Source organism: Macaca thibetana, chromosome 20 (assembly GCF_024542745.1).
Source record: "Macaca thibetana thibetana isolate TM-01 chromosome 20, ASM2454274v1, whole genome shotgun sequence".
NCBI classification, from domain to species: domain Eukaryota; kingdom Metazoa; phylum Chordata; class Mammalia; order Primates; family Cercopithecidae; genus Macaca; species Macaca thibetana.
In genome coordinates, this window is record NC_065597.1 from 18,485,497 (window position 1) to 18,507,906 (window position 22,410).

Sequence of the window (22,410 nt, forward strand, 5' to 3'; positions counted from 1 at the left end):
GCGAAACCCCATCTCTTCCAAAAATACAAAAATTAGCCGGGCGTGGTGGTGCGCGCCTGTATCCCAGCTACTCGGGAGGCTGAGGCAGGAGAGTCGCTTGAATCCGGGAGGCGGAGGTTCCAGTGAGCCGAGATCGGGCCACTGCACTCCAGCATGGGCGACAGAGCGAAACTCTGTCTCGAAAACCAAAAAACATGCAAAAAAAAAAAATCTTTTTATCTATTTAAACTGGATAGTAAAAAGCCTATTAACAGGCTGGTGTGGGACCGGAATGGGAGGGAGGTTGACCTGTGGATATATAGTCTCTGTACAGTGCAACGTAGTTGTTTTTTGTTGTTGTTGTTTTGAGACAGGGTCTAGCTCTGTCGCCCAGGCCGGAGTGCAGTGGTACCATCTTGGCTCACTGCAGCCTCTGCCTCAAGCAATTCTCGTTCCTCAGCATCCTCAGTAGCTGGGATTACAAGCATGCACCACCATGACCGGCTAATTCTCTAATTCATTCTCATTCTCTTTCTCTCTCTCTCTCTCTCTCTCTCTCTCTCTCTCTCTCTCTCTTTCTCTCTGTCTCTCTCTCTCTCTCGTGTGTGTGTGTAAGAATAGGGTCTCACAGAGCGAGACTCCGTCTCAAAAAAAAAAAAAAAAAAAAAAGAATGGGGTCTCAGCTGGGCGCAGTGGCTCACGCCTGTAATTCCAGCACTTTGGGAGGCCGAGGCAGGTGTATCACTTGAGGTCAGGAGTTCGACACTAGCCTGGCCTGCATGGTGAAACCTCCTCTCTACTAAAAATACAAAAATTAGCTGGGCGTGGTGGTGTGTGCCTGTAGTCCCAGCTACGTAGGAGGCTGAGGCAGGACAATCGATTGAACCTGGGAGGCAGGGGTTGCAGTTAGTGGAGGTTGCAGTTAGCCAAGGCGGCGCCATTGCACTCCAGCCTGGGCAACAGAGCAAAACTCTGTCTGATTAAAAAAAAAAAGAAAGACAAGAAAAGAAATTAAAAAAAGAACGGGGTCTCAATGTGTTACCCCAAGTTGATCTCGAACTCCTGCCTCAAACAATCCTCCCTGCCCGAGCCTCTCAAAGTGCTGAGACTACAAGCGTGAGCCACCTTGCCCGGCTGCTACCTAGTTTTAAATGCAATAAAAATGGAAAGACCGGCCGGGCGCAGTGGCTCACGCCTGTAATCCCAGCACTTTGGGAGGCCGAGACGGGCGGATCACGAGGTCAGGAGATCGAGACTATCCTGGCTAACACGGTGAAACCCCGTCTCTACTAAAAAATACAAAAAACTAGCCGGGCGAGGTGGCGGGCGCCTGTAGTCCCAGCTACTCGGGAGGCTGAGGCAGGAGAATGGCGTAAACCCGGGAGGCGGAGCTTGCAGTGAATTGAGATCCGGCCACTGCACTCCAGCCTGGGCGACAGAGCCAGACTCGTCTCAAAAAAAAAAAAAAAAAAAAAAAGGAAAGACCTTCTATTCAATATGACAAAACTGGATCACACTTTTGACTACCTCCCTTCAGAGAACGTGTTAAAATGTAGGCAGAGAAATTGTAAAAAAGGAATAAGCAAGGTCAGGTGTGGTGGCTTAAGCCTGCACTCCCAGCACTTTAGGAGGCCAGGGCAGGAGGATTGCTTGAGCCCAGGAGTTCAAGACTAGCCTAGGCAATGTAGTGAGATCCTGTCTCTACAAAAAATAGAAAAGTTAACCAGGTGTGGTGGCATATGCCTGCAATCCAAGTTATTTGGGAGGCTGAGGTAGGATGATTGCTTGAGCCTGGGAGGCGGAGATTGCAGTGAGCAGAGATGGTGCTCCTTAACTCTAGCCTAGGCAAGAGAGGGAAACTCTGTCTCAAAAAAAAAATTTTTTTTAAGTAAACTGGGTAATTTATAAAGAACGGAAATTTACTTTCTCATGGTTCAGGAGACTGGGAGGTCCACGATATAGGCGCCTGTAGGTTGCGTATCTGGGGAGGGCCTGTTCCTCACTGCTGGCACTACCTGTGGGTCCTCACATGGAGGAAGAAAGTGAACCCACTCTCTCAAGTCCCCCCACCTTTTTTTGAAACAGAGTCTTGCTGTCTCGCCCAGGCTGGAGTGCAGTGGCATGTTCTCGGCTCACTGCAACCTCCACCTCCCCAGTTCAAGCAATTCTCCTGCCTCAGCCTCCCGAGTAGCTGGGACTACAGGCACCTGCCACCACATCCAGTTAATTTTTGTATTTTTAGTAGAGATGGGGTTTCACCATGTTGGCCAGGTTGGTCTGGAACTCCTGACCTCGTGATCCACCAGACTTGTCCTCCCGAAGTGTTGGGATTACAGGTGTGAGCCACTGCGCCTGGCCTCTCAAGCCCTTTTATAAGGCTCCTAATCCCATACATAGGGGCTCTGCCCTCCTTATTTAATCATCCCCCGAGGCCCCTCCTCTCTTACTATCACATTGATGTTAAGTTTCAACACAAGGACTTTGGGGAACACATTCAGACCATGGCCACCAAGCGATTTCCACAAAGTTTCAGGAGATGGAGAGGCTTGTGATGAATAATAATAAGTATTAATTGAACGTTTTCTGTGTGTCACCAAACCAAATGCTAGCTATGGATTATGTTATGAATCCAAAGCACTGAGTGAAGTTATTATTTTTATTCTCATTCAACAGGTGAAATTTCTATTTAACAGAGATAAAATAATTTGGCTGAAGTCACAAAATTAATAACTGGCTAAGAGGGGATTTGAAACTTGGTATTGCTGGCCGGGTGCTGTGGCTCTCGCCTGTAATCCCAGCACTTTGGGAGGCCAAGGTGGGTGGATCACTTGAGGTCAGGAGTTTGAGACCAGCCTGGCCCATATGGTGAAACCCCCATCTCTACTAAAAATACAAAAATTAGCCGGGTGTGGTGGCGCCTGCCTGTAATCCCAGCTCGGGAAGCTGAGGCGGGAGAATCACTTGAACCCTGGAGGTGGAGGTTGCAGTGAGCTGAGATCTAACCTGGGGGACAGAGCAGACTGTCTCAAAAAAAAAAAGAAAAAAAAAAAGAATAAAGAAAGTAGGTATTGTTTCCACAGCCTAGTGGTTAACCTTCAGACCACGTTTTGGAGAAAGAAGCCATAACCCAGAAGGAAGCTGCAATGGAGGAGGCACCCTCAGGGCTTGGTGGAGTGGAGAAGAAGGGAGGCTGGACACAGAGGGACCTACCCAGGGTCTAGGTGGAGCACAGCAGCTCTGCCAGCCCCTCCTCTCCTCCTCCATCCCCTGCCCCTCCCACAGGTAGAACAGGCTGACCAAATACTTCAGCTGACCCTGGAAAAAACAGAAAATTTTGGACGGACGCGGTGGCTCATGCCTGTAATCTCAGCACTTTGGGAGACCAAGGTGGTCGGATCACCTGAGGTCAGGAGTTCGAGACCAGCCTCACCAACATGGAGAAATCCCGTCTTTACCAAAAATACAAAATTAGCCAGGCGTGGTGGCGCATGCCTGTAATCCCAGCTACTCGGGAGGCTGAAGCAGGAGAATCTCTTGAACCTGGGAGGCAGAGGCTGTGGTGAGCCAAGATTTCACCATTGCACTCCAACCTAGGGCAATAAGAGCGAAACTCCATCTCAAAAAAAAAAAAAAAAAAAAGAAACAAAATTTAAGAAACAAAGATAAATAATGTGTTTCAATTAGCACATTCAAGAAGATATTGTATTTATAGAACCAAAGCATGATGCCCTAAAAATTGAACAGATAACAATAATAAGTTATTAGAAATTTAAAATATGACTTCCAATTTTACAATGTGATAAATGAGTTAGAAAATAAAGTTGGGCTGGGTGCAGTAGCCCATGCCCTGTAATCTAAGCACATTGAGAGGCCAAAGTGGGAGGATGGCTTGAGGCCAGGAGTTTGAGACCAGCCTAGGTAAGATAGGGAGACATTGCCTCTACAAAAAAAAAATTTTTTTTTTTTTGAGACAGAGTTTCACTCTGTTGCCTGGGCTGAGGTGCAATGATGTGATCTCGGCTCACGGCAACCTCTGCCTCCCAGGTTCAAGTGATTCTCCTGCCTCACCCTCCTGAGTAGCTGGGATTATAGGCATCTGCCACCACACCCGGCTAATTTTGTATTTTTAGTGTATTTTGGTGTTTCCCCATGTTAGTTAGGCTGCTCTCGAACCCCCAACCTCAGGTGATCCTCCTGCCTCAGCCTCACAAAGTGCTGGGATTACAGGCGTAATTTTAATTAGCCAGGTTGGAGCCAGGCTGGAGTCAGTGTGGTCGCTCACACCTATAATCCCAGCATTTTGGGAGGCCGAGATGGGTGGACCACTTGAGGTCAGGAGTTCGAGACCAGCCTGGCCAACATGGTGAAACCCTGTCTCTACTAAAAATATAAAAATTAGCTGGGTGTCGTGGTGGGCACCTGTAATCCTAGCTACCTGGGAGGCTGAGGCAGGAGAATTGCTTGAACCTGGGAGGTAGAGGTTGCAGTGAGCAGAGATCGTGCCACTGTACTCCAGCTTGGGTGACAGAGCAAGACACTGTCTCGAAAAAATAAATTAAAAAAAAAAAAAAAATTAGCCAGGTGGGATGGTGGACCCCTGTAGTTGTAGCTACTTGGGAGGCTGAGGTGGGAGGATTGATTGAACCTAGGAGGTTGTGGTGGCAGTGAGCTATGGTCATGCTACTGGACTCTAGCCTAGGTGACAGAATGAGACCTTATCTCTAAAAGAAAAAGGAAAGTTGAGCACTTTGGGAGGCCAAGGCAGGAGGATCACTTGAGGCCGGGAGTTCAAGACCAGCCTAGGCAGCATAGCGTGACCTTGTCTCTACAAAAAAAGAATTTAAAAATTAGATGGGTGTGAAGGTGCAGGCCTGTAGTCCAAGTTACTTAGGAGGCTTAGGCGGGAGGATCACTTGAGTCCAGGAGTTCAAAGCTGCAGTGAGCCATGATCATACCACTGCACTTCAGCCTGGGCAAGGGAGTGAGACCCTATCTCTAAACAAAAAGAGAAAAAAGAAAAAGAAAGAAAAGGAAATTGAGGAAATAAACTTTAAAGGCAAATACAAAATTAAAAAAGAGGAAAGCAAAGAAAAGGGGGAAAATCAAAATTCTCTAACTAGTGGATATTTAAGGAAAAATAACAAAGACAACAGACCAAGAAAGAATCGTTTAAAATACAGATGAGACAAAGCTGGAGAGAACCAAGTGCTCTTCATGTGCCTAAGAGAATGAAGGAGGGAAAAAAAAATACTACATCCTTGAGAAATGTCACAACCAACAATAAAGAACTGACTTTGAAATGGTGATTGACCAGTAGCTGTGGCTCATGCCCATAATCCCGGCACTTAGGAGGGTTGATACAGGACGTTTGCTTCAGGTCAGGAGGTTGAGGCTACGCTGAGATCTCACCTGATGACTGCACAACTGTGAAAAGATATTAAAGTTATTGAATTGCACAGTTAAATGATCTTATGCTATATAAAACATATCTTTTAAAAACTTTTTTTAAAAAATGGCCAATAGCCTACTAAAGTTTCTGTTTAGGTTAGTTGGAGTATCTGAAGTGTCATTTTAAACATTAAAAACAGGGCTGGGTGCGGTGGCTCTCACCTGTAATCCCAGCACTGTGGGAGGCTGAGGCAGGTGGATCATTTGAGGTCAAGAGTTCAAGACCAGCTTGATCAACCTGCTGAAACCCCGTCTCTACTAAATACAAAAAAAATTAGCCAGGCGTGGTGGTGCATCCCTGAAATCCCAGCTACTTGGGAGGCTGAGAATCGCTTGAACCCTGGAGGCAGAGGTTGCAGTGAGCTGAGATTGCGCCACTGCACTCCAGCCTGGGCAATAGAGTAAAACTCTGTCTCAAAAAACAAGCCATTAACAAAACCATAACCATAAACAAAAACCATTAACAACCGTAACAGTCATCTTGGTTCTCCACTATCTTTTTTTTCTGAGACACAGTCTTCCTCAGTTGCCCAGGCTGGAGTGCAGTGGCTTGACCTAGGCTCACTGCAACCTCTGCCTCCTGGGTTCAAGCAATTCTCCTGCCTCAGCCTCCCAAATAGCTGGGATTACAGACACCTGCCACCACTCCCAGCTAATTTTTGTGTTTTTAGTAGAGACAGGGTTTCACCATGTTGACCAGGCTGATCTCAAACTCCTGACCTCAAGTGATCAGCCTGCCTCGGCCTCCCAAAGTGCTGGGATTACAGGAATCAGCCACCGCATCTGGCCACTCCCCTCTTTTAAATATAACTTTCAAATCTGTTTTATTCTTTCTTTTAAGAGTAAAAAGAACATAAACTTTTTAGATGGCTCAGGTACTTAGCAAGTCAATGAAGTGGAAACATTTTGTCATGTTAGTTGTAATGAAAAGATCTGTGATTTACAGATATTTTCCAGCATTTCAGATTCTGTATGACTTTTTGGCATGTGGCAAAATGATTCGAGCTGACAGCTTTTTTCCATAATTCTGCTGTAAAGAAATGAGAATCAGATGGATCAGCAGCCAAGTGAGGGAGGCTGGAAGGCCATGCACCAACACCTTCAATGTTTGCAGGGGAAATGATTTTTCGAAACCTTAATTATTTTAAATTCAAGATGCTTGTGTACACATTACACAATATTTTCCTTTTAATTCAAGAACATTAGCAAGATTGTTTATTAGCATTCTCTCTCTCTCTTTTTTTTTTTTTTTAAGACAGTCTTGCTTTGTCACCTAGGCTGGAGTGCAGTGGTGCATTCTTGGCTCACTGCAACCTCGGCCTCCCGGGTTCAAGTGATTCTCCTGCCTCAGCCTCCCAAGTAGCTGGGAATACAGGTGCCTGCCACCACACCTGGCTAATTTTTGTATTTTTAGTAGAGGGGGGGTTTCACCACGTTGGCCAGGCCGGTCTTGAACTCCTGGCCTCAGGTGATTCACCTGCTTTGGGCTTCCGAAGTGCTGGGATTACAGGCATGAGCCACCATGCCCGGCCTATTAGTGCTCTCTTTTGAAGCCTCTTTTTAGGAAGCTTCCTTATGCAGGTTCCCTACGGCTACAGTTGACATTTTGTATCAACCAAGAAACCTATGTAAAATAAAAATAGGAAGTATAAAAAAGGTCATGAAATACTGACCTTTAACCATGCTGTCTTTTTGGTACATTTCCCAGACTAGCAGTCTATTAGAAGTGGAAGAAACCGCCGGGCGCAGTGGCTCACGCCTGTAATCCCAGCACTTTGGGAGGCTGAGGCAGGTGGATCATTCGAGGTCAGGAGTTCGAGACCAGTCATGGCCAACATGGTGAAACCCCATCTCTACAAAAAATACAAAAAAATTAGCTGGGCCTGGTGGCACGCACCTGTAATCCCAGTTAGTTGGGAGACTGGGGCAGGAGAATTACTTGAACCTAGGAGGTGGAGGTTGTAGTGAGCTGAGATTGTGCCACTGCACTCTACTGCACTTCAGCCTGGGTGACAGAGTGAGACACTGTCTCAAGAAAAAAAAAAAAAAAAAGGCCAGGCACGGTGGCTCACTCCTGTAATCCCAGTACTTTGGGAGGCCAAGGCAGGCAGATCACTTGAGGTCAGGAGTTTGAGACCAGCCTGGTCTTGAAATACAAAAAAATTAGCCAGGTGGTGGCAGGTGCCTGTAATCCCAGCTACTCAGGAGGTTGAGGCAGGAGAATTGCTTGAATCTGGGAGGTAGAAGTTGCAGTCAGCCGAAATCGTGCCACTGCACTCCAGCCTGAGCAATAGAGCCAGACTCAGTCTCAAAAAATAAAAAATAAAAAAATAAAAAAGGCCGAGCACAGTGGCTCATGCCTATAATCCCAGCACTCTGGAAGGCTGAGGCAGGCAGACTGCTTGAAGTTAGGAGGTCGAGACCACCCTGGCCAACTTGGTGAAACCCCATCTCTACTAAAAATATAAAAATTAGCCAGACAGGATCGCAAATGCCTGTAATCCCAGCTACTCAGTGGGGCTAAGGCAGGAGGATCCCTTGACCCCAGGAGGCAGACATTGCAGTGAGCCAAGATCGTGCCACTGCATTCCAGCCTGGGCGACAGAGTGAAACTCTGTCTTAAAAAAAAAAATTAACAACTCACACCCCTACACACACATACATTCCTAATCCCCTGATCCCTCTCCACTTTAATCTTTGGCACTTTCTAATATGCTAAATAATTTAGCTATTGATCAAACTTCTCATTCATTGGCTGTCTCCCACCATCAGAATGCAAGTTCTTGCAGGGCAGGGGTTTTTGCTTTTTGTCTATATTGGTCCTGCTGTATCTCCAGCTCCTCCAACAGCCCGGTGCCTGGTTGGTTCTCAACCCATAATGTTTGTTGAATGAATGAGTGGAGTTCGTGAAGACTGGGATCAGAATAACACAAGACTTGCAGGACAGGCCACGTTCTCTGGTCTTATCCCCAAGGAAGAAAATGTGACACGTGAGATCTTTCAGTAGAGGGCACGGGGAGAACCGGCTACCTGAAAATACAAAGATAACCAGCACTGGTTGGGCGCAGCGGCTCATGCCTGTAATCCCAGCACTTTGGGAAGCTGAGGCAGGCGGATCACGAAGTCGGGAGATCGAGACCATCCTGGCCAACATGGTGAAACCCTGTCTCTACTAAAAATACAAAAATTAGCTGGGCGTGGTGGCGCGTGCCTGTAATCCTAGCTACTCAGGAGGCTGAGGCAGGAGAATCGCCTGAACCAGGGAGTTGGAGGTTGCAGTGAGCCGGGATCGCGCCACTGCACTCCAGCCTGGCGACAGAGCAAGTCTCCATCTCAAAAAAAAAAAAACGCAAAACCAAAACAAAACAAAACCCAGCCCCACCTCATACTGGTCAGGAATATTAATTCCATGCAACTATAGATCCAAATGTAAAATAGTAAACTACTAAAGTATTAAAAGCAAATGTGGGCTGGGTGCAGTGACTCAGGCCTGTAATCCCAGTACTTTGAGAGGCCGAGGCGTGTGGATCACCTATCACCTGGGGTCAGGAGTTCAAGATCAGCGTGGTTCTGGCCAACATGGAGAAACCCTGTCTCTACTAAAAATACAAAAATTAGCTAGGCGCAGTGGCTCACGCCTATAATCCCAGCACTTTCAGAGGCCAAGGCAGGCGGATCACCTGAGGTCGGGAGTTCAAGACCAGTCTAACTCACATGGAGAAACCCTGTCTCTACTAAAAATACAAAATTAGCTGGGCATGGTGGTGCATGTCTGTAATCCCAGTTACTCAGGAGGCTGAGGCAGGAGAATCGCTTGAACCCGGGAGGCAGAGGCTGTGTGAGCCAAGATCGTGCCATTGCACTCCAGCCTAGGCAACAAGAACAAAACTCTATCTCAAAAAATAAAATTAAAAATAGATAAATAAAATAAAAATTACCTGCCGTGGTGGTGGGTGCCTATAATCCCAGCTGTTTGGGAGGCTGAGGCAGGAGAATCATCTGAACCAGGGAGGTGGAGATTGCAGTGAGCTGAAGTTGTGCCACTGCACTCCAGCCTGGTCAACAGAGCGACTGTCCCCCCAAAATTTAAAAGGCTGGGCGCAGTGGTTCATGCCTGTAATCCTAGCACTTTGGGAGGCCAAGGCGGGTGGGTCCCCTGAGGTTAGGAATTTGAGACCAGCCTGACCAACATGGTGAAACCCTATCTCTACTAAAAATACAGAAATTAGCCGGGCATGGTGGCGGGTGCTACCATCACCTATACGTGGCTAAATCTATCATTTTCACTTTTGCCTAGCTGATGGTAAATGTCACCCAAAAATGTTACTTGATGATGTTTTAACCTGCATTTCTTTAATTCCCTGGGCAGCTGAGCATCTTTTCATGCTTATTAATCAACGGCCTTCCTTTTTCTCCTTATTATTATTTTTTTTTTTGAGAAGGAGTCTTCCTCTATCACCCAGGCTGGAGTGCAGTGGAGCAATCTCGGCTCACCGCAACCTCTGCCTCCCAGGTTCAAGCGATTCTTCTGCCTCAGCCTCCCGAGTAGCTGGGATTACAGGCATGTGCCACCATGCTTGGCTTATTTTGTATTGTCCTCTTTTCTTTCTCTTCTCCTCCTCCTCTTCCTCCTCCTCCTTCTTCTTCTTCTTTTAATTAGTGATGATGTCTTGCTGTGTCACAAAGGTTGGAGTGCAGTGGGATGAATCATAGCTCACTGTAGCTCACTGCAGCCTCGAACTTCTGGGCTCAAGCAACGCCCCCCACCTCAGCCTCCCAAGTAGCTAGGACTACAGACGTGTACCACCATGCTTGGCCAATTTTTAAAAATGTTTTATGGACATGGGGCCTGCTTTGATGCAGGCTGAGAGCCCAGCCTGACAGCGGTATCCCACAAGAGTCATTTGCCTGGGTGATCTTGAACTCATGTCCTCAAGTGATCCTCCTCTGTCAGCCTCCTGAAGTGCTGGGATTGCAGGTGTAAGTCACTGTCCCCGGCTTTGTTTTTTCTTAGAGCATAATTCAAACCTATAATTGCATGTTTAATCTGTTTGACTATTTGTTTAGTGTCTGCACCCCAGACAAGAGCAAGGGCTATGTGTATTCTGCCACTTACTGTGTCCCTGGGGCCTGATACTGGGGCCTGACTCATTGAATCACTCAACTGGCTGCCCTCTTAAAATGGGAGGAATAATGCTTCCTAGGAATCAAGCCATGAGAAACTAATGTTAAGAAGTGGCCAATAGTGGCCGGGCGCGGTGGCTCAAGCCTGTAATCCCAGCACTTTGGGAGGCCGAGGCGGGCGGATCACGAGGTCAGGAGATCGAGACCATCCTGGCTAATACGGTGAAACCCCGTCTCTACTAAAAATACAAAAAACTAGCCGGGCGAGGCGGCGGGCGCCTGTGGTCCCAGCTACTCGGGAGGCTGAGGCAGGAGAATGGCGGGAACCCGGGAGGCGGAGCTTGCAGTGAGCTGAGATCCGGCCGCTGCACTCCAGCCCGGGCGACAGAGCGAGACTCCGTCTCAAAATAAAAAAAAAAAAAAAAAAAAGAAGTGGCCAATAGTATCTGAACCATGTGTAACCAGGAGAAGTGCCGAGAGCCCTGAGCACATACTCTGGGCTAGGTAATGGGAGCCCTTGTAGTCTCTCTTCCATCTTACACAATCTATAGACGCTAGGAATTTGAATGTGTAGGATCAATTGCAAAGTCAAAACTTCTGCTGGCTCTTCGGGTTTCCAAAGGATGGAAATATGAAGTAGATGTTCTTCTCTAATAGACCATCTTAGTCAGATGCAGATATAGAAAGATTTCAGGGCCAGAAGGGTATACAAATGTAATGAGAATGAGGAGTCTGATTGGCATTGTCCAACATGGAGCCACTGGCCACGTGTGGCCACCAAACACGTGTGGCTACCGAACACGTGTGGCTGGTCCTAAAGTCTTCGACTTGGCCGGCAGTGCTGGGCTCAGCTGGGCTCAGCTGCTCTCACTCATATGTCTTTATAGCTACTCCTCTCAAGCGGTGGACTCAGTTTCCACACCTCTGAATCTGGGTGAACCCTGGACTCGCTTTGGCGGCAGCAGCAGGAGGCAGCAGAAGTGGCTGCGTGCTGATCAGCGGGGGCTGGTGAGGGGCTAGCTGGTCTAGGATGGCCTAGATTGGGACACCTGAACTCCCCTTCTCACGGTCCCTGCTTGTCCAGCAGCCTGGCCTGGCCTTTCTCCGTGGCGGAGGCAGAGGTCCAAAGCAAAGGAGTCCACGCAGGTTCTCTTCAGCTGGAGGAAAGCAGAGGCATCGGCCCAGATTATGCCTCTGTCACATAAAAATGATTTTCAGCTGAAGGCAATTAAGAAGCAGAAAATACAGGAAAAAGTCAGGTTTCCCTCCCCTTTCTGCCTAAAGGCATGACATAAACTCTCCTTCACTGGAGACAACCATTAACTCTGCCCAGCCAGAGGCGGTATCAGCGGCTGCTGCAGACAAATCCTGCTGCATCAGCTTCCTCTCGGATATTTACCTTTGCACAGTTTCTCACCTTTGGAGGCCTAAAACTTTCTTTTGTCCTGTTATTTCTCTACAAATTTATTGTGTCCTTTGGAAGATGCTGTGTAAGGCAGTGTTCTGAGCCACTGTGTTGTTACTTTTCATTTAGGTTTGTCCTGCGTGATGTATGCTGCATGTGTTAATGAACTGTTCTTGGGCAGGCACAGTGGCTCATGCCTGTAATCCCAGCACTTTGGAAGGCTGAGGCAGGTGGATTGCTTGAGCACAGGAGTTGCAGATCAGCCCGGGCTACATACCGAAACACATGTAGTCCCCAAAAATACAAAAATTAGCCTGGCATAGTGATGTGCCTGTAGTCCCAGCTACTTGGGAGGTTAAGATGAGTGAATCACCTGGCTAACATGGTGAAACCCCGTCTCTACTAAAAAAATACAAAAAACTAGCCGGGCGAGGTGGCAGGCACCTGTAGTCCCAGCTACTCAGGAGGCTGAGGCAGGAGAATGGCGTAAACCCGGGAGGCAGAGCTTGCAGTGAGCTGAGATCCGGCCACTGCACTCCAGCCTGGGTGACAGAGCAAGACTCCGTCTCAAAAAAAAAAAAAAAAAAAGATGAGCGAATCGCTTGAGTCAGGGAGGTGGGGGTTGCAGTGAACCAAGATGGAACCACTGCACTCCAGCTTGGGCCACAAAGCAAGACACTGTCTCAAAACAAACAAACAAACTTCTTGTCTGTGAATCTTTTTGTTAAGGAGCCTATTTTAGTCCCTTTTGTGCTGCTGTAACAGAATACCAGAGACTGGGTAATTGATAATTATAGGCATGAGCCACCACGTCTGGCCTGATATACCTCTTTCTCAGTGAAGACACAGGGGGATATAAAGGCCAATGGCTTCGATGGAGCGTGGTGCCAGGGGCATAAAGGGAACAGAGTCCAGGCTGTGTATGCATGTGAGTGTGTGTGTGTGTGGGGGGGGCACATGTGGGATATTCAGAAGCAATATCACCAGATTTTGCTCCCAGCTGGGCCTAGGGCACCCCTTTTCAGCTGCTTCAGGATGCATTCCAAGAGAGGGGAGTCTAGGGGAAAGAAAGAGTTTGGGTAGAGGCCAAGTCATCTGAACTGTTAATAGAAAAACATTAGTCAAATTAAGCAGACTTTATTTGAGCAAAGAAACTTTATGAATCGGGCAGCACCCTGATTCCACTCAGCAACACTGGTAGGCCAAATTTATTGGAAGTAGCACAAATAAACAGTCTGATGGGGTGCAGTTCAGCATTTACCTTACACACACTTGGTCTAATCAGTTGGTAGCCTGTGACTGGTTAAAGCACAGCTGCTGTGACTTGCTGAGATTCAGCTATTTGTTTTTTTTTTTTTTTTTTTTTTTTTGAGACGGAGTCTCGCTCTGCCGCCCGTGCTGGAGTGCAGTGGCCGGATCCCAGCTCACTGCAAGCTCCGCCTCCCGGGTTCCCGCCATTCTCCTGCCTCAGCCTCCCGAGTAGCTGGGACTACAGGCGCCGCCACCTCGCCCGGCTAGTTTTTTTGTATTTTTTAATAGAGACGGGGTTTCACCGTGTTAGCCAGGATGGTCTCGATCTCCTGACCTCGTGATCCGCCCGTCTCGGCCTCCCAAAGTGCTGGGATTACAGGCTTGAGCCACCGCGCCCGGCCGATTCAGCTATTTGTTACAAGAATATAGTCTCGGTTGGGAGGCAGTTTACTTAAATACTAAGTTAGATTGCAGTTCAACAGGTATGGCAGCAGCTTTGGGCCAAATTATTATTATTTTTTTTTTGAGACAGAGTCTTGCTCTGTCACCAGGCTGGAGTGCAGTGTGCAATCTCAGCTCACTGCAACCTCTGCCTCCTGGGTTCAAGCGATTTCTATGCCTCAGCCTCACGAGTAGCTGGGATTATAGGCGTGTGCCACGATGCCTGGCTACTTTTTTGTATTTTAGTAGAGACAGGGTTTCACCATGTTGGCCAAGATGGTCTCGATCTCGACCTCGTGATCCGTCCACCTCGGCCTCCCAAAGTGCTGGGAACTTTGGGACAAATTTAATTGAATTTAAACATTTCTGCCTTTTGGTCAGCCTCTCAATTTTGAGAGATTGACCAAAACCTTGGGCCCTGACTCCATTTTCTGTCACCATCATAATGGACTTGTTTTGTTTCAGTATTGACTTCACAATTCATGATTTCACCTTAGTTGGATGATTCTTTATGCTTTCTTCATGTTTTTGTTATTCGAACCCTAATGGGCCAGTTGATGTATAAAGGATGGCTGCATAGGAGTATGTAAGACTTCCCAGGGGAAGCAACACATCAGAGAGACTATTATTATTGTTTTTTTAATATTATTTTTGAGAGGGAGTCTCACTCTGTTACCCAGGCTGGAGCGCAGTGGCGCAATCTTGGCTCAATGCAACCTCCACCTCCTCGGTTCCAGCAATTCTCCTGCCTCAACTTCTTGAGTAGCTGCGATTACAGGCATGCACAACCACACTGGCTAATTTTTGTATTTTAGTAGAGATGGGGTTTCACCATGTTGGCTAGACTGGTCTTGAACTCCTGACCTCAAGTGATCCATCTGCCTCGGTCTTCCAAAGTGCTGGGATTACAGGCTTGAGCCACCGCTCCTGGCCTATTATTATTATTTAAGATGAAGTCTTGCTCTGTCACCCTGGCTGCAGTGCAGTGGCGCAATCTTGGCTCACTGCAACCTCCACCTCTTGGGTTCAAGCGATTCTCCTGCCTCAACCTCCTGAGTCGCTGGGATTACTGGCATGCACAACCACAGCAGCTATTTTTTGTATTTTTAGGAGAGACAGGGTTTCACTATGTTGGCCAGGCTGGTCTCAAACTCCCGAGCTCAAGCGATCTGCCTGCCTAGTCCTCCCAAAGTGCTGGGATTATAGGCGTGAGTCACTGCGCCTGGCCAGGGAGACTATTATGATGACTATGAGTGGACAATGCCAAGAAACAGGAGTACACTCCTTATCAGGAGTTTCTACAAACAACTAGTCAAATAACTCAAAGTCCACGCAATAAAGATAGTTCAACAGCATTTAACTCTAATTGGTCAGTCTTTGTTCTGGGGATGATGGCGATTAAAGCCCAAACTCACCCCATTAAATGAGAGATCTATATTTGAGAGGTCTCAGAGACCTCCACTCAGCAACAGTGGACAAGCAGCGTTTATAAACAGAAAAAAGGAAGTGGCACTGGATATAGGCCGATTGGTGACAGCTCAGCCTTTGTCTAATTTGGACACATCCGGTCAGTCTGCGGTCTGCCCCTGGCTGAAAGCTGGCTGCTAAGGTTGGAGGAGACTCCTTTTTCCTTACAAGAATATACTCTGGTCAGGTTGTAGTTTGTTTACATATTAAATAAGGTTACATCCCAGTCAAATCCTCCCTACAAAGTATCCCCTATTCTGACCTCTATCACCATAGACTAGTTTTTCTGCTTTAAATAAATGGAATCACACAATAAAAAGAGAAAAAAATGAGGTTACAGTTCACTAGATTGCAGGATTTTTGAACAAATTTATTTATTTATTTATTTATTTGATAGAGTCTTGCTCTGTTGCCCAAGCTGGGTGCAGTGGCACGATCTCAGCTCACTGTAACCTCCACCTCCGGAGTCCAAGTGATTCTCCCACCTCAGCCTCCCAAGTAGCTGGGATTATAGGAGTGTGCCACTATGCCCGGCTAATTTTTGCATTTTTAGTAGAGAGGGGGTTTCACTATGTTGGTCAGGCTGGTCTCGAACTCCTGACCTCAGCTGATCCACACCCTTCTCAGTCTCTCAAAATGCTGGAATTACAGGCGTGAGCCACCGCGCCCGACCTGGAACACATTTAATTTAATTTAGCAGAACTTACTCCCTGTGCCCAGAATAGGTAGGGGCAAGTGTTGCTTTCCATGAAGAGTGCACCTGATGAGAAGGCAGCTCCAGAGGACTCAAAGGAAAACCGAGAATCAGGAGAAAAAGAAACGTGCAGTCCTTGCCTACCTCAGGGGAGGACCCCAAACTCCCAGTTCATAGTAGGGACCTGCTTCCCCATGCATCCCAGCTCCCTCTCCACCGTGCAGTCGCCTCCTGGGCCGGGCAACCACAATTCGGGGCCTGCTCTAAGGCCCAGAGTTCTCAGTCATGTGACGCCCAGCTTAAGTGGTCTGGGCTTCGTGGCAGCACCAGATCCAGGGTGAGGTCACGCTGCTGGTCCTCAGAGTACACAGGCCGGTAGCCCAGCAGCTGCAGCGCGTCGGCGCACACCTCCTGCACGCGCAGGATCTTGGTGAAGGGCAGCGCGTGGCGCCAGGCCTGGGAGACGTTGCGCGCATTCCTAGACGAAGTCTGGAAGGCCTCGATTGGCTGGCCGATCCCCAACCCGTGGGTGATGTTGTGGATCCAGGTCTTGAGCTGGGGCGTGAGGGTCAGCCCGGTGAAGGCGTAGAGTGCTCTGATCTCTGCCAGCGGCTCCCGCGCCAGGTCCTCGAAGCGCACCAGGCGGTAGCGGCCGCGCAGGAAGGGTGGCGGCTTGAGTGTGGCGGCCTCCACGATGCGCACATGGCTGCGACACACCTCACGCATCAGGCGCAGCTGAGGGTCAGCCTCCACCCACCTGCCGTTGGTGCCCAGCACGATGCCGTTGTCGCGTGCCAGTAGTGGGCTCGTCGCCTCCCGGGAGCGCAGCACGGCCCGCGGGTCGCGCACCAGGTGCACGATGCGCAGGTTGAGTGCGGGGTCTCTGAGCAGCGGGTAGAGCACCTGCAGGTTGAAGAAGCGCACCTCCTTGAGCACCACGTGGCTGTAGGAGCGGCAGGCCTCCCGGGCCAGGCTGAAGGGCTGCCGCGTGCACAGTGTCTTGCACATGTTCTCCTTGCTGATAGTGCCTCGGGGAAAGGCGTTGCAGGCGGGCGGCGAGCACAGCGCGCGGCTCGTTGCCCACTTGAAAAAGGCGGACAGGTTTCGGCTCTGTGGCATGTAGGCATCAAACACGTCCATGTCGCACAAAAAGACGGAGCGCATCAGGTCGCGCACGGCCATGTGCAGTGTTGCGGCGCTGCCTTGCGACAGGGTGGTCCACACGTGCCACGCGGGCTCCATCAGGTAGAAGACGTCGGGGTGCTGGCTGAAGAGCTGGCCCACGAAGGACGAGCCTGAGCGCCACGAGGACAGCACCAGCACGTGCACACGCTCCTCGCCGCCCGCTGGGGATGAAGGTCCTGGCCGGGAGACGACGAAGAGCAGGAGGCAGGTGGTCTGTGCCAGGAGGAGCACGGTCACTGTCCTGCTGGAGAAGCGTGGCAGCCGCATGCTGGCGGCTGGAGGCCTTCGGGCGGGCGGAATGGGCAACTTTAGGGACCAGGGCCCTCACGCCCATCCCACGCCCCAATTACTGCCCAGTGCCCTCAGGGAGCAGCCCTTGGATTTGACTACCCTACCCATTGGACTTCCCAAGACTCCCAAGGTCTCAGTCGAGCACTTTCCCAGGAATATGGAGTCAAGATATAGCCCAGAATATAGTCTGTGCTCAGAAGTCCAGTTGCAGACAAATGTGGGATACCCTCAAATTGTCTACCTACCCACCCACCTACTTACATACCTATAGGCTATCTATCTGTAGAGAAAAATATTATGTTTCAAAGAGAACTTCTGTCTTTTGCTTCAGGATACCTCTTAGAGAGGCCCTTTTAGGTTGCTGAGCTAAAAGGACTTGATGGGGGCTTCCAGGGATGTCAGAGCACCACCAGGCTTGCGGAGGTTGAATCCTGGCTCTGCCACTTCCTGGCCTATGATCTTGCTTATGAAGATCACTTAAATCTCTCTGTGACCGATCACTTTACCCGTGTGTAAAAGAGGGATAATTCTGGTACTTGGCTCACAGGATTTGGGGGGATTGGGGGGTTATTATAATGAAGATGGGGGAAGGGAATATGTAGTCATGCCCATAACTGAGGATCGCACCTTTTACGTGGTGTGCTTCTGCACTATATAACTTTTTTAACAGGCAGGTATAAAACTTTTGTCGGCCGGGCGTGGTGGCTCATGCCTGTGATCCTAGCACTTTGGGAGGCCGAGGTGGGTGGATCACGAGGTCAGGAGATGGAGACCATCCTGGCTAACATGGTGAATCCCCGTCTCTACTAAAAATACAAAAAATTAGCTGGGTGTGGTGGGGGGCGCCTGTAGTCCTAGCTACTTGGGAGGCTGAGGCAGAAGAATGGCATGAACCTGGGAGGCAGAGCTGGCAGTGAGCCAAGATAGCGCCACTGCACTCCAGCCTGGGCAAGAGAGCAAGACTCTGTCTCAAAAAAAAAAAAAAAAAAAGAAAACTTTTGTCGTTAAAAATAAGCAAGTAAATAAAGTGCACAAAGAACACCAACTGTTGCCATCATTGGTTGGGGGTGAAGTGCTGAAGGCAGCATGGGCTCCAGAGGGAGGGTGTCCTGGAGCCCTGTGGGTTCACAAGGAGACCAGTTGAGGTGGAGCTGGCATGGAGCCAGAGAAGCAGAGGTGAGAGCAGAGTACTGTCCCAGCCAGCTGAGGGAACTCACCACTGTCCAGGGCTGCTGGGAGAGCTGCAACACTGATCACAAACCCATGGGAGATGTCTCGACACCTGGCAAAACAGGAAGGAGAGGAGATCAGAGTCCTATAGAGAGAGACAGCCCTGTACATAGAAAGCTCTCCGCGGTGGGAGCAGAACTGTCCTGCCTGTCTTTTGCTTCAGGATACCTCATAGATCTTTTGGGTTGTGGAGCTAAAGGGCTTGATGAGGACTTAGGTGGATGGATGTCACAGCACCGCCAGGCTTGCTGAGGTGGAATGAGTCTGAGTAGGGCACTTCTCCAAATGGCTGGGAACTGGCCGGGTCTACTGATGGATGGAGGCGAGAGAGCTGGCTCCGAATCCCAGCACTGCCAATGGGAAGCCATGAGACCTGGGGCAAGTGACTTAACTTCTCTGAGGCTCAATTTCCACCTCTGTAGAATGGGATTTGCAACATTTAATCTCTTAGGGCTGTTGTGAGATGCTGCTGCAAACACCTATGAAGAGGGGACCTGGGAAAGTATTCCTTACACACGTGCCCCTGTTACTGTTATTGTCCCTGTGCTCAGCTACATCTGGAGAGGAAGAACCCCCTCCACCTGGGGAGTCTCCCCCCAGAGGAGACACCCACAGGCCACCTACCCTTCCAATCCCTGTATCTCCCAGGCCATTCTCTGGCCTCCAACCACCCAGAGCCTTTAGTGGACCTTAAGAATATCACACGTGTCGGCCGGGCGCGGTGGCTCAAGCCTGTAATCCCAGCACTTTGGGAGGCCGAGGCGGGCGGATCACAAGGTCAGGAGATCGAGACCACAGTGAAACCCCGTCTCTACTAAAAATACAAAAAATTAGCCGGGCGCGGTGGCGGGCGCCTGTAGTCCCAGCTACTCAGGAGGCTGAGGCAGGAGAATGGCGGGAACCCGGGAGGCGGAGCTTGCAGTGAGCCGAGATCGCACCACTGCACTCCAGCCTGGGCAACAGCGTGAGACTCCGTCTCAAAAAAAAAAAAAAAAAAAAAAAAAAGAATATCACACGTGTCTCACAGGGTGGAAGGAACACTGAGCCGGCCTCCCGCATTCCAAGGTCCCAAAGTGTTCTTCTGTTTGCACCTGTTGCTTCTGCAATGATCTCAAGGCTGGGCGACTTTGGAAGGGAGGAGCCTGGAATTTTTCTCCTGCTCCTACATCCTTTGCTGCTTGCCTGCCCCACTCCCCTGTCCACATCACCCATTGAGAGAAGCCAGGGTCTAACTTGTGAGCAGATCTCATCTCTGCTCCTTCCCCTCAATGCAGGGACTGGAGTGAGTGGAGAATGCCCAACACCTCTGTCACCTGCTGACTCCTGAGCTACCTTCTGGATCCCCATACCCACTCCTGGAAAACCTGGAAGATGAGGAGAGTAGCCCCCCACCTCCTCTACACGTGCGACTGTACTTTTTCCAGTGCTGGCTGATGGATGGTGGGCTCCCCTGACAACAGAGTGTCAGAGAGGAAGGCAACTCATATTTTCTGACTTCAATGATCACAAGTGCTAGGTGTTTCTTTTTTTTTTTTTTTTTTGAGATGGAGTCTCGCTCTGCCGTCCAGGCTGGAGTGCAGTGGCTGGATCTCAGCTCACTACAAGCTCCGCCTCCCGGGTTCACGCCATTGTCCTGCCTCAGCCTCCCAAGTAGCTGGGAGTACAGGCACCCACCACCTCGCCCGGCTAGTTTTTTGTATTTTTTAGTAGAGACGGGGTTTCACCATGTCAGCTAGGATGGTCTCGATCTCCTGACCTCGTGATCCGCCCATCTCAGCCTCCCAAAGTGCTGGGATTACAGGCTTGAGCCACCGCGCCCGGCCAGTGCTAGGTGTTTCAAGTCCACCGGATGACTTAACTCAACAGGCCCTGAGGGGGACATGATGATGTCAGTTTTTCAGGTGAAGGACTCAAGGCTTGGAGAGACAGCAGGAAAGCTGGGACCCCAGGACTCCTGTTCCTAAGCTCCTGGCACTTCTGATCCCAGGCTGTGGGCCTCTCCCACGTGTGATTGCTCCCTGCAGAGTGCAGGACCTTGCTGCCCTGGCCCAAACACAGTTCTCCTGGCCAGCCCAGCCCTTCCCTGGTAGGGAGGATCTTGATCCCAAGCTAAGGTGTTTGTTACCTGTGTTCCAGGAAAGCCAGAGGTCTTCTTAAGAAGGTGGTTGAGCCGGGTGCGGTGGCTCACGCCTGTAATCCCAGCACTTTGGGAGACTGAGGTGGGCGGATCACAAGGTCAGGAGATCGAGACCATCCTGGCTAACACTGTGAAACCCCGTCTCTACTGAAAAATGCAAAAAATTAGCTGGGCGTGGTGGTGGGCGCCTGTAGTCCCAGCTACTCGGGAAGCTGAGGCAGGAGAATGGCGTGAACCCGGGAGGCGGAGCTTGCAGTGAGCCGAGATTGCGCCACTGCACTCCAGCCTGGGCGACAGAACGAGACTCTGTCTCAAAAAAAAAAAAAAAAAAAAAAAAAAAAAGGAGGTGGTTGAATCACCCTATGCCATACAGAGTCTCCAGAAGACCAGTTCCTCACTGGGAGCTTTCTGATAAGGAGACTTACATTCAGCACAGTGGACACCTGGCCAAAAGTTCAAAGTTAGGGAGAACCAGTTAGGCAGGCCCTATGATATGCACTTTCATCTTCATGATTGAATGTTATCCTCCCTAGTCCCTAAGAGGCAGAAATAAGCATCCCTATCTGTTTTAATTGAAGCAGTGGGGCTCAGAGACATGAATACCCAGTAAGAAAGTGGCAGGGCTGGGGCTCTAGTCCAAGAGTCAGACTCCCAGTGCAGGGCTCTGTGGTGGGTCACACTCCTAAGCCTTTGTCCAGAGAACTCTTCCATCCTGGAAGGAACATTCCCCTTCCCCTCCAAATTCTTCCCTTTTTTGATTCTTTTCTGGGGGCACATATTTATTACGTTTAATTTTTAGAAAAATAATACAAACAGGTCACACGAAATTCAAAAAGTAGAGCTGAGGGCATCACAGCCTTGACCTTCCAAAGTGTTGGGATTACAGGCGTGAGCCATAGCGCCCAGCCAAAAGTGCAATTCTTGACTGCCTTGCCTCCATGTAAAAGGGAAGAGAAAGGAATGTCAACATTTGCTAGAGGTCGGACACAGTGGCTTACGCCTGTAATCCCAGCACTTTGGGAGGCCTAGGTGGGTAGTCACCAGAGGCCAGGAGTTCAAGACCAGCCTGGCCAACAAGGCAAAACATAGCTCTACTAAAAATACAAAAATTAGGCCAGGTGTGGTGGCAGGTGCCTGTAATCCCAGCTACTTGGAGGATGAGGCAGGAGAGTCGCTTGAACCCAGGAGACAGAAATTGCAGTGAACTGAGATCATGCCATTGCACTCCAGCCTGGGCAACAAGAGCGTCCATCACACACACACACACAAAAAAAAAAAAAAAACAAAACAAAAAAAAAATTAGGCCAGGTGTGGTGGCTCATGCCTGTAATCCCAGTGTTTTGGGAGGCCAAGACGGGTGGATCACCTGAGGTCAGGAGTTCAAGACCAGCCTGGACAACATGGTGAAACCCCATCTCTAAAATTAGCTGGGCATGGTGGCTCATGCCTGTAATCCCAGCTACTTGGGAGACTGAGGCAGGAGAATCGCTTGAACCCAGGAGGTGGAGGTTACAGTGAGCCAAGACGGCGCAATTGCACTCCAGGCTCTGCGACAGAGTGAGACTCCATCTGAAAACAACAACAACAACAAAAAAAACACAAAAATTTGGGCCCAGTGCAGTGGCTCACGCCTGTAATCCCGGCACTTTGGGAGCCTGAGGCGGGTGGATCACCTGAGGTCAGGAATTTGAGACTAGCCTGGCCAACATGGTAAAACACCGTCTCTACTAAAAATACAAAAATTAGCTGAGTGTGGTG

At 49.4% G+C, this 22,410-nt stretch overlaps 4 protein-coding genes across 12 annotated transcripts in view; 1 reads left to right on the plus strand and 3 right to left on the minus strand.

Annotated features, from left to right (window-relative positions):
- Positions 1-22,410, plus strand: part of GABARAPL2 (GABA type A receptor associated protein like 2) — a 625,498-nt gene that overhangs the window by 557,323 nt on the left and 45,765 nt on the right. The window contains exon 1 of one of the 8 annotated variants that reach the window (XM_050772822.1): positions 16,686-16,689. The exons of the other annotated variants lie outside the window; for them this stretch is intronic. The gene's annotated coding sequence lies outside the window, so the exon portion shown is untranslated. Of the gene's footprint in view, positions 1-16,685; positions 16,690-22,410 lie in introns of those variants that run through there. 8 annotated transcript variants of the gene reach the window in all.
- CFDP1 (craniofacial development protein 1) overlaps positions 1-22,410 on the minus strand; it is a 934,470-nt gene that overhangs the window by 230,610 nt on the left and 681,450 nt on the right. The gene's annotated exons all lie outside the window — the stretch shown is intronic.
- TMEM231 (transmembrane protein 231) overlaps positions 1-22,410 on the minus strand; it is a 65,157-nt gene that overhangs the window by 18,018 nt on the left and 24,729 nt on the right. The window lies entirely within an intron of this gene.
- Positions 13,301-17,328, minus strand: CHST5 (carbohydrate sulfotransferase 5). The gene is given in 2 exon segments (XM_050772761.1): positions 13,301-17,285; positions 17,287-17,328. Coding segments are annotated over 2 exon segments (1,239 nt in total). The 3' UTR covers positions 13,301-16,088.